Here is a 10,984-nt window from a genome sequence, read left to right as displayed (position 1 = left end):
TTCTTTAAAGTTCTGGCATCCTCTGTGTCCTGCTTCTGGGTCCAGTTACAAAACAAATCGGCCCAGCCCTGCCGTGACAGTTTTCTCTTGGAAGAGTTCTGCATTTGGGTCTGATTCCTACCTACACCATGACATTAACACCGGTTTCCATGTCCAGATAGATTTCACATACCGTTAAACTTCACATATTTCCTTGAGATATATATATATATATACACATATAATGATGCAGTGCCACACACATTCATATTTGAGTGTTATTGTTTTCAGAGAGACTGCTTTTTATTTCCTCATTGCTGTGCACTAAGGCCTGTTGTTTTATGACAGATTTGAAGGTAAAACTTGGACTCAGATGCTGTTGAACCTGTTTTCTGGAACAGAGTCTTGAAGAAACCAAAAGCAAACTCGCATTTATGTGCCAGTATTTGGAGATAAATGTCTCACTGATTCTGATCCATCCGTGTCGGTTAATTCTGCCAGTTGGATTTTTGTTTACAGGGGGATGAAGATGCTGCTGGTGTTGCTGCTCCTCATCAACAGTAAGATACACACTTTAAATACTGTTTAAATGCCGATTGTGTGTAAAACTTATGGAGCTGTATTACAAACAAGTAACTCGAATAGTGAGGAAAGAAGCTTTGTTTGTAAAAATATGAAAGACTGTAGTCAAAGGTTGTGCTTTTCCATCATTGAGACGCTGAACAACATCCTAAAATAGTTTTACACTAAATCCCTTTGTTTGTACGGTGGTTCAGTCCTCGTCTTACAAACAGGCGTTCATCGCAGTCACCGTACAAGTCTGTAGGTACTGAGAGCCAAGGATGAACATTTCTGACATACCTCTGCAGGAGTGCCAACTACTCACTGTGTGTGTGTGTGTATACATGGTGGAGACTTGTTTAAACTGATTCTACTACGGTGGTTATCCTCAGGCGGAGTGGCTGAGCAGCCTGCAGTTTATTCATATTGACTGTGATGTACAAGAAGGTACAGTGTTGTGTGTAACAGTAACAGGAAAACATCACAGTATAAAAGATGAAGATAAAGGCTGAACTGACAGCTGTTCCACTGCTGTCACATTAAGGACCTGCATCAGAATAATTTTTGTAATGTTGCTTTACTGGAACAGCAGTTATTAAACTTGTCACAAGATGGCGCTCCAACATATTCACAGTCACATTAAGTGGTGAAGGAAACACTTGTATGTACAATAAATGTATCTACAACATCTGTGTCAAACCAGCTTACTATTGTGTTGTCAAGAGTCAACGTTTCAATATTCAAACACATGTCTTGGGTTTCTTAAATTAATTTCTCACCTGAGGTATCTGAGACAGCATGCAGTTAATTTCTATGTCTGTTTATGTGTCTTCAGTTTCCCAGCATGCCCTGGCTGTGGTGGTGGAGGTGAATGATCTGTCCTGCTGCCCTGTCAGTACTCAGGTATTACACCCGAGGACCCCACAATGATGTGGACTCGCAATGATCTTGATCCCAACTCTGTCCACCTACAGCGAGAAGGAAGAGATGACCTTAGAGGACAAAACCAGCGTTACAGCAGGCGCACATCGATGAGGCGTGATGCTCTGCACACTTTAGACTTCAGCCTCACTCTGAGAAAACCACAACTGACCGACAGCGGCAACTACACCTGCTCCATCAGTTTTGGAAGAGAAGAGCTGACACTGACAGTTATACAGCTACAGGTCAAAGGTCAGCAAGAAATGCCAACACCTGCTCTTTATACAGCTCAGGAGTCAGTACTGTGGACAGATCAGACGTTAAACAGGTTAGATTGATTTGGTTAAAAGTTGCCATTGTTGTGTTTAAATTTGTCTTAAACACAACAATGACATGCAGTTTTCTTAAACTGCATGTTTAGATATTTTTCTGTTTCTACCATACATGTACGATGGTGGAGGAGGTTTAGCTATTAGTGTTTAACTGCAGGCACATTCCATATAAGATTGTGGTTTCCTTATTTGATAAGGAATGTTTACTTCCTGCCATTTATAGGCTCACCTGCACTGGTATATGAGAGACCGTTAAAGGGGTTAAACCGTATACAGGAGGGGTGAGATGACTCGGACACACAGTCCCTTTAACCTTTATGACACACCATATGGGTTTTACAATGGGGTTGTGTGTTGACTGAATAAAGGCTGCAAGGGGACGCTGGTTCTTTGGCGTTGTGTGGGATCAGGTGAGATCCCAGACAACTGATCCGACCGGCTTCCCTTGCAAGTTAAAACCCATCAATCTCTGGTTGTCTTGCTTCGTTCATGGGGATAAGTCTCTGAATCAGTGAGGCCTGTGAGCGCAGGCCTAACAAAGAGTGTTTTGGCAATTCTGTTATAAACAAAGACCAACATTTTAGATCTAAGCTCCATGGAAGCCACAACTAAGGTACGATTTTAGCTTGAATAAAGCGATATTGATTCATTAAATCCTGAATTGATTTTTAAATATAAATGTATTTTGCCAGGAACACCTGAATCTCAGGTTAAAGCTCACAAAACTATTTTAACAACCACCAAACAGCTAAAACACCAAATGACAGCAGGTACATTGATTCCACACAAACACCTAAACACAAAGCACAGACCATTTCACTCGACGGCACATACACAGACACGCCATCAGGACTAAAAGGCGAGATCTCACTGATTCTGAAGCTGCAGGTTTTGTCACTCTCTGACCAAAATTTACTGAACCAGCAGCAAAAGTAGATCAAAACTAAGCTTCACATTTGATAAACATCGTCTTTAATTCCCTCTTACTTTTGCCGTTTTACTTCCACCACAATAGAATCACACTTCCTGGATGGCTCTCTGTCAGTCACTTAATATGTTGATTCATGGTTTTCTTTCATTTTTGTTCTACTGCAAAATATTATAAGGTAATATAAAAAGCTAGGCTAGAAAAAGGTTTTTCTGTGTTTTATTTTCACTTACTTTGACAAAAAGGCATCTGCTGTGATGCTCACACCTCTGATGAAGTCTCACAAGTGTCAGCTTTTTTTATATCTATATATCTATATATATAGATATATATAGATATAGATATAAAAATATGGAAATGTACTGATAAATGATCAGAATTATAAGATTTCTCACTGTCTAAGTCAAAATTGAACTGATCGAGACCTTATGAATCAGAATCTAAACGATTATAGAAATCGACACCCATCCCTAGCCACAACAGCAGAATGGACTGATTTTTATATAACGCTTTTCTACTCTCCCGGAGTACTCAAAGCGCTCTATACAACATGCCTCATTCACCCATTCAAACCCACTCATACAAGCACTTCTAAACTCAAGTGCAAACTAAACTACATTCACACACATTCATATTCCGATGAATGCATCGGAGGGCAACTCTGGGTTAGTATCTTGCCCAAGGATGTTTGGGATGCAGACTGGGGAAGCCAAGGATCAAACCACCAACCTTCCGATCAGTAGCTGATCTGCTCTACCACCTGAGCCACAGCCACCCCCCCGAGGATACATAAATACATAATATTTTATATTTTCTGATGACCGTATTTAGTTGTCAAAACTGTGTAACACTCTTCAGAAATGTTGAGGTTTTTCACCACTTGCTGAAGCCTTTTCTAGTAAATACTGGCTCCCAGTGAAACTCAAGAATTCATTTAGTAAAGACAAGCTAACAAGCAAAGTAAAGTGCTGAGTTCTTTGGTACACTGTATTTAACCAGCTTTTGTTAAAACTTGTCTGGAATGTGGGATGCTTCCAAAGAGCAGGTTACGGTTACACTGGGTCTGCTTGAGGATGTCCTGCTGTCATCAGCAATGTTAGCTTCCTTGGTGGGTGGAAGTCCCTTTGATTCCGTTGACTATAATATTTTATTTAATGCTTAAGATGCTGGCTGGTATCTCTGGTTCAGCACAGTAGGAGGAAGGTTCCTCCTACTCGTCTAGAAAGACTTTTTGTCTCAGGGTAAGCAAACCCTCCTCTGACACTGCTGCTCTAATCTGTGGGGTAGTGCAAGGCTCAATTCTGGGTCCATTATTTTAATTTGATATCCTTTATTTAGCTGATGTCATTAAATGATATCAATTCTATGCTGATGACACCCAACTGTGTCTGTCTTTTAAGCCTCGACAGCTGGATAGACTATCCTCCACAGTCCACTCTGTGTCCCTGATAACTGCTCTCTACTAATAAACTTTTTTTTTATATTCACACAAGACTCAGACTATGACTACAGCTTCTCCATAAATGCCTTTAAGAATCAGTCAAAGGATTTCTGTCCAGTGTTTGTAATCTTTCTGTATTTGATTCTTGACTTATATGTAAAATCTCTTTGACGTTCCTTTAAAAGAACATTTCTAAATTGTTATAGTCTCCTGTACGTAAATGCATAAAAGTATTCATGCATTTGTGTCATTGTGGTGGATTACTGTAATGTCTAGTTTACAAGCTTAGAAAAAAAGCTTTATTTATATGTCTAAGTGATACAAAATGCTGCAGCCAGGCTCCCAATGCATTGTAGTAAGCAACCTTGAAGCGCTTTTTATTTATCTGCTTTACAGTTGATTTTATAATTAGATATAAAATTCTCATCCAGTGGAGCCCCGCCTTACGAAGACCCCATTTAACGAAGAATTCAAGTTACGAAGGCTCTTAACGGCAGTATTTCTGCCCATGGTACGGCAAAATGCCCGCATAACGAAATCCGCTGGCAGAGACCAGAATTCCCACAATGCCTTCCGAATCATGTGATAACCCCTTGGCTTTTGTACTTGCGTTTTGCTGTTCCATATGAAAGACGTATCGTTGTTGCAGTGCGCTATTTCGTGTGCTTCTCATATGCAATTAGCCTACCGTTCATTCATAATGGGGCCGAAAAAACTTTCTGCAAGTGATTCGAGTGAAAAGAAGAAGCGTAAGGTGCTCTCGATGGAAACAAAGAGAGAAATTATTGACAAATATGAGCAAGGTCCTCCTCCACCAAGAACTTTGTCTTCAGCCAGCATCGCCTCACTCAAAAGGCGATGGAAAAAGGTGCTCCGACTTAACGAAAATTTTGACTTACGAAAGACGCTCTGGAACGAATTTATTTCGTAAGTCGAGGTTCCACTGTACTTACATATAGACCACTAGATGGGCTAGATCAATTTAGTGCTTTGTATGTACATCCCCTTTGCTCTGTGGACTTTTTCTTTTCAGTAACAATTTCTTTTACAGGCTTTTGTTCCCTTATTCCAACGTTTTTTTGCGATATCCTGCTGTCATCAAATTCAAAATGAGATTTCTGATCAGTCAAAAAATAAACAAACAGCAAAAAAAGAAAACATAGTTTAAAATACATTACATTTAAATTATAAAAACTTTTATAAGTGTCTAATATAAAGATTTTGTGTGCATTAAACAATGTTTCCATGGCATCAAGGCTTTTTTAATGCTGGAAATGATCAAACGATGATTAAATTGTTAACGTTAAAGATCCAGTTTAGCTTTCAATGGGAAAAAAGAGGCCAAATGATGATGTATTACCACAGAGACATAGATTAGCAACACTAATGCTCATATCCCAGATGACTATTTCATATTGTGATTTATTGTCCTCTCAGACCAGCAGGTGGAGATGAAGGTGACTGAAGGCTTAGAGTCCGTCATCCTGCCCTGCAAAACAAAATCTTACCTACCTGAGGACAGCACAGTGGAGTGGACTCGCTCTGACCCAGAACTCATGATGGTTCATGTGTATGCAAACGAAGGCGACCAACTTAATGACCAGGACGGCCTTTACAGAGACCGAACAACAGTGAATGAAGACCTGCTGAGAACTGGAGACCTCAGTCTGACCCTGAAAAAACCCACAAAGAGAGACAGTGGAGGATACATCTGCACCATCTACAGGGACAAAGACATCCTGAGACAGAAAGTAGAGCTGCAGGTCAAAGGTCAGAGATGTAGATAAAGGTCAGTGGTGCTGTAGATGTTGTCATAATATTATTATGATGTTTTAATATTATGGTCTATTATTGTTTTCTACACAGAGCCATTCCCATCTTGGGCCATAGCTCTCCCAATTATCCTGGTTGTTCTTGGGGTTTCTGGAGATCTTTTATGAAATAAAAGACCCCCAGAGTTACAAACAGCTGATACAGAGAGCTGAAGAGAAACTTCCAGGTTTGTTCCAGAAGTCAGAAAACCTCCTTCAGACTCAGTCATTGATCAGTGAAACAGCTCCACAACATGACTTTACTAAACAGTGTGTGTGTACACCTGCACCGTCCACAGCAGGGAGGGAAAGATCCTGATGAAGAAACAAGTGCTGCTCTTTGTCAGTGGAGGTGAGTGCTGTAGATACAGGGCAGAGGTCAGAGGTCACTGTAAAAGCTCAGAGATGAACTGTGAGTGTCCACATCATCCATGAGGCTTTCATGAGTTTCTCATAATGTTTGTTTAGCATGTGGCTAGCATACTGCTAAAGCTCAGTCAGTCCCACATATATGTGTACGCTGTTAGCGCTCACGTCTCAGTCACAATCACTACATGCATGTTTTTTTATGAAAACTTTCTGATATTCCACATAAACACACGTGGAAATATCACAAGTCTGAGTCGATGAAACAAGGAGTGGAATTGGAGGTAATGTTACCATCAGTGTTGATGTTGCTGTCTGTATCACTTACACGTGCTTCACTGTCTTCTCAGTCCCCCAGAAGGAGGTGGATGCAGGAAAGGACTTTGTACAGCTGTCCTGTAAAACCACACTTGATTTACCTCATGATGCTGAAGTGGAGAGACGCTAACAGGAAGGTCCACGTGTATCAGGATGGCTGTGATCAGCCAGATAGACAGGATCAGGATTACAGAGGCCGAACAGAGATGAATAAAGACCTGCTGAAATCTGGAGACCTCAGTCTGACCCTGAAACACCCCACAGAGAGAGACACACAAGTCTACACCTGCACCGTCTACAGCCAAGAGGGAAACATCGTGTTTAAGAAAGCAGTGAGCAATCTGAGAGTCAAAGGTCGGAGAGGATTTTATTGGTTCACACACTGTGTTCTCTCTGTGTTAGACCTACACTATCTTATACAGGCTGCATGCTTTAGCCTAACGACAGCTGGGATAGACTCAACTATGACCCTGCACTGAAGAAGAAAAATACTGGGGCACCACTATCAGTGATGGAAAATAGAAACGGAAAGTGTTATCTCACAGGATGAACCATTAATTGATTTATAATCAAATCATCCATAATGAGAAATCACGCTCCTGTTAGTGATCCTCCATCTGGATGGATGAGAACAACCTTCTGAACAATCTAACAGGAGATGGCCCATATCTATGGGACTGATTTGTGCTAATAACGCCCATTGTATGGACTGATAACAGCCGAAGCGGGTGAATAAAGTCACCCAGTAGCTAGCTGTGCCATTACCCAGCATACATCACTCCCTCCATAAATGCAATAAACGATACAAAGGTAATAGCCTATAATTAATTTATCTGCTGTATCTGCTGTTTCTCAGGTAGTTGCTTACATTGTATAATTTATTGTGTTCTGTATACGTCACTACAATGTGATTTTGGAAATATATAAATATACGGACAACAGGCTCTTCCGCGGCAATCTCTTGTCGTCAATAAACAACGTTTAGGGAGCTCTATAGTATTCAATGAGAGGACCCTGCACGTCAATTCTCGACGCGAGGGGGGTACCCTGCGTGTCTATAAATGAAGCAGAGGGAGTCTGACCATGCGTCACACGTTTGACGAGTTGGGAGTGAGAACGTGTTGGGTAAGAAAACAGACAGGGAATACTAACAGGCAAAACAAAACAAGTTAAACTGGCAAAGAAAAAGAACCACAACTAATTTGACTCATACAATCTGGAAGTTGTGTTCTCCCTATATTAAAGCTGCTGTACAGAATCTGCAAAACAAACTGGGCTGTCATATGGGCTCAAAATGTGGTCATAAATATTTTGTACTTGTAAAAAAGATTTGTATGTGTAAAAAAGATTTGTGTGTGGACTTAGCCCAAAAAAACCCCTGCAAGATGTATGAATTTTGACCCTATTTTTCTTCCTTTAAGCTGATTGGTCAATGTCATGTCAATCACAAATTAAACAATCCAATCAGAGAACAGATGGGTTTGGCTGTCGGAGGGGCACTTTTTTGAACTGCAGGTCCTTGAAGGGTAATCTCTATATAAATATCCGATAGCAGTTAGGTCCCCTTACTTTCAGCAGCTGTTGAAAGCAGGGGCGGAGCGTGGGGGTGGCTTACTGGGCTTAAGCCCGGGTTGTTTTGTCAGAAGCCCGGGGTATTTTGGAGTGTAATTTTTCATAGTTAGATGCCTGGCTGACAACTGTATAAAACAAAAAGTACACACAATATTCGAAGCACATAGTGCACACTGTGGGAATTTACGACTGTGCGTGAATCCCCCCTGATATTGGTATGATCCGAGTTCAGGCACTAAGCGACTGAGCGAGGGGGCGGGGCAGCTGCTGCCAGCAGTGAGTGCGCTGTTGGAGAAACGGAGCCAGCCATACTAAGGAGAGCTTAAGTTTGACCAGGTACCAAAGAAAATCATTCATACCGTACAAATAATGTAAATATGACGGTGCATCATGAAAGATTGATATCAAACTGATCACTTGACCAATATTACGTTACTCGCTCTTCAAGTGAATCAACAAATGGCGAAATGAAAAGCCGAACAAATGCTATTTTATTTTAGAGTCTTAGCTTACGTGTGTTTATTTCATATTTTCAGTTCTTACCCTCCCCGACTAAATCGGTTTCAGTTATGTACTGAAATATAAGAATGGACATTAGAGGCTTCTTTCAAAGAAAAAACTCAGGTAAATGTTATTTTATATATCCCACATGCATACTACCCTTTAGGGCCAAGCCCCGGGTGTTTCAAATGTCTGGCTCCGCCTCTGGTTGAAAGGATAAAGTTGTGGTATGTCAGTGGTTAGAAATACCATTATTACTTTAGGATTAGTTTAACACAAAGTCAGGGCTGACCTGGGACCATTGCTGTGAGTCACAGTGCGCAGCATAAAAGTCCTTTCACATCGGACGCAGGATGTGCTGCTAATGCTAACTGCTAACTAAAAGCAAAGCAAAGGATCCAGAATCTGTTGCTGGCTGCTGGGCTCTGTGGGTTTTTGCAGCAGCTCTACCTGTACTAGATGCACCTGCTCCTTGTCTTTTCTATCTCTGACTTTATGTCCTCTACAAGAGTTTGTTTTTTTTTGCTAGTTCTTCAAATGTTCAATAAAAACATGTATGCTAATTCATAACGAAGAAAGCTTTGTAATGAAGACTGTCATTTCGAAAACACTGCCCCCCCCCCCCCCCCCCCCCCGCGTCCGCAGCGCTGTTGAAAAGGCTGTGGAAGTCCCTGTATTAAACACGTAGACCTGTGACACAAAAATCACCAAACTCGGACGACCACAGACTGTTTTCCTTCGTGGTGATGAAGGAAAACGCTGGGTTGGCATGTAAAAGGGCATTTATTCCCTTCAAGGACCTGCAGTTCAAAAAAGCGCCCCTCCGACAGCCAAACCCATCTGTTCTCTGATTGGATTGTTACATTTGTGATTGACATGACATTCACCAATCAGATGAAAGGAAGAAAAATAGGGTCAAAATTCGTAGTTGTAACTTGCAGGGGTTTTTTGGCTAAGTCCACACACAAATCTTTTTTACACACACACAAATTTTTTTTACACATACAAATCTTTTTTACAAGTACCAAAACCGATTTACAAGTACAAAATATTTATGACCACATTTTGAGCCCATACTGTCAGCCCTGGCACTGCATTACCATATTGAGCTTCAGTCAGAGGAAGTCACGGTTGCCAAAAATGTTTTGAAGCTCAAGAGTGAGGCTGGTGTCATCCCAGATATGTTAACATTGTACAATCTTCTGGATAATCAGATCTTCTCCACACTGAAAACTGCTATTCAGGTTGCCCTAATAAACCCAGTTAGCAGCTGTAGCTGTGAGAGGTCTTTTAGTGTCTTGAGTCAGCTCCATACCTGGCTGAGAAGGACCATGGGTCAAAGCAGACTCCAGCACCTGGCTGTGATGTCAGTTGAGAAAGAGATGCTTGAGAGAGTTGACCACCCAAAAGTGATTGACAGATTTACCAACCTCAAGGTGCGGCGACATAGGATAAAAGAAAAGAAAAAATCTGCAGGGCCATAGAAGTATCTGCAGTAAACATCTTTTCATACATTGTATACATTGTACCAGAGGCCAAGGTGTCTCAGTTTTTCTAATTTTTTAATAATATTTTGTACATTTCAAGAACTCTTCTATTTTTGGAGTGTATTTTTATGTATCTGTATTGTATTATACAGACACTTTAAAAGCGAATCTCTGTCCAAAAAATGCACTCAGTTTACTTTTTACTCACTGTGAGCATCATTCATCATTCTCCTCCAGTAATTAAGGTTAGGATATGTATTGTTTTATTCCAATCCATTCTTCTTTAGCAGCATTTAAATAACCTTTATCAGATTTGATGGTTTTGTTACAGACTTTAAAAAAAGTGTTTTGCTTTTCTTTCACAAATGTGGGGATTCAATTGTGTTAAAATGTACAAAACATGGATGTCATGTTTTGTGACGAGGACCCAGGCACAGAGAGACTTGATGAATTTAAGAATCTTATGATTTAATAAAGAAATTTGCAGACTTGCACAGAGATGGTAAAATTATTATGATTGAAAATGGAGATGAAGACAACAGACGATGAGGAACAGAGGGAACTCGGGACAACTGGAGACATTTAAGGATGCAGGGATTGACAGAGACAGGGAAGAAGTCTCATTGTGGCGAGTAAAGTTTATCTTGCCTGGATGGGCAGCTCTCTGGGTGCTCAGTAGTGATGGGCAGATGAAGCCCCATGAAGCACTGAAGCTTTTCATCCAATTGGTTCACCCCAACGCGAAGCTTCATGAAGCTTCATTTGCT

At 40.8% G+C, this 10,984-nt stretch overlaps 1 protein-coding gene across 1 annotated transcript; it reads left to right on the top strand.

Annotated features, from left to right (window-relative positions):
- The first annotated feature begins 403 nt into the window (after positions 1-403).
- LOC146712618 (myelin-oligodendrocyte glycoprotein-like) lies at positions 404-7,948 on the top strand. The gene is made up of 6 exons (XM_085452258.1): positions 404-539; positions 1,376-1,443; positions 1,515-1,713; positions 5,600-5,932; positions 6,029-6,325; positions 6,690-7,948. Exons 1-5 carry the CDS (start codon positions 503-505, stop codon positions 6,100-6,102), a joined length of 711 nt encoding a protein of 236 aa, XP_085308384.1. The 5' UTR covers positions 404-502; the 3' UTR covers positions 6,103-6,325; positions 6,690-7,948.
- The last annotated feature ends 3,036 nt before the right edge of the window (positions 7,949-10,984 follow it).

This window comes from Copadichromis virginalis, linkage group LG3 (assembly GCF_057382275.1).
Source record: "Copadichromis virginalis isolate Kocher_CV1m ecotype Utaka linkage group LG3, C_Virginalis_male_GT1.1, whole genome shotgun sequence".
NCBI classification, from domain to species: Eukaryota; Metazoa; Chordata; class Actinopteri; order Cichliformes; family Cichlidae; genus Copadichromis; species Copadichromis virginalis.
The sequence above is the reverse complement of the archived record's forward strand: the minus strand, read 5'-3'. Positions and strand labels throughout refer to the sequence as shown.

Bases quoted from the DNA above. Each gene is read 5' to 3' on its own strand.
- LOC146712618 (XM_085452258.1), top strand. From the start codon at position 503: ATGAAGATGCTGCTGGTGTTGCTGCTCCTCATCAACA. The intron at 1,444-1,514 runs GTATTACACCCG...GTCCACCTACAG, and splicing joins GCTGCCCTGTCAGTACTCAG to CGAGAAGGAAGAGATGACCT. The intron at 5,933-6,028 runs GTCAGAGATGTA...TTTTCTACACAG, and splicing joins AGTAGAGCTGCAGGTCAAAG to AGCCATTCCCATCTTGGGCC.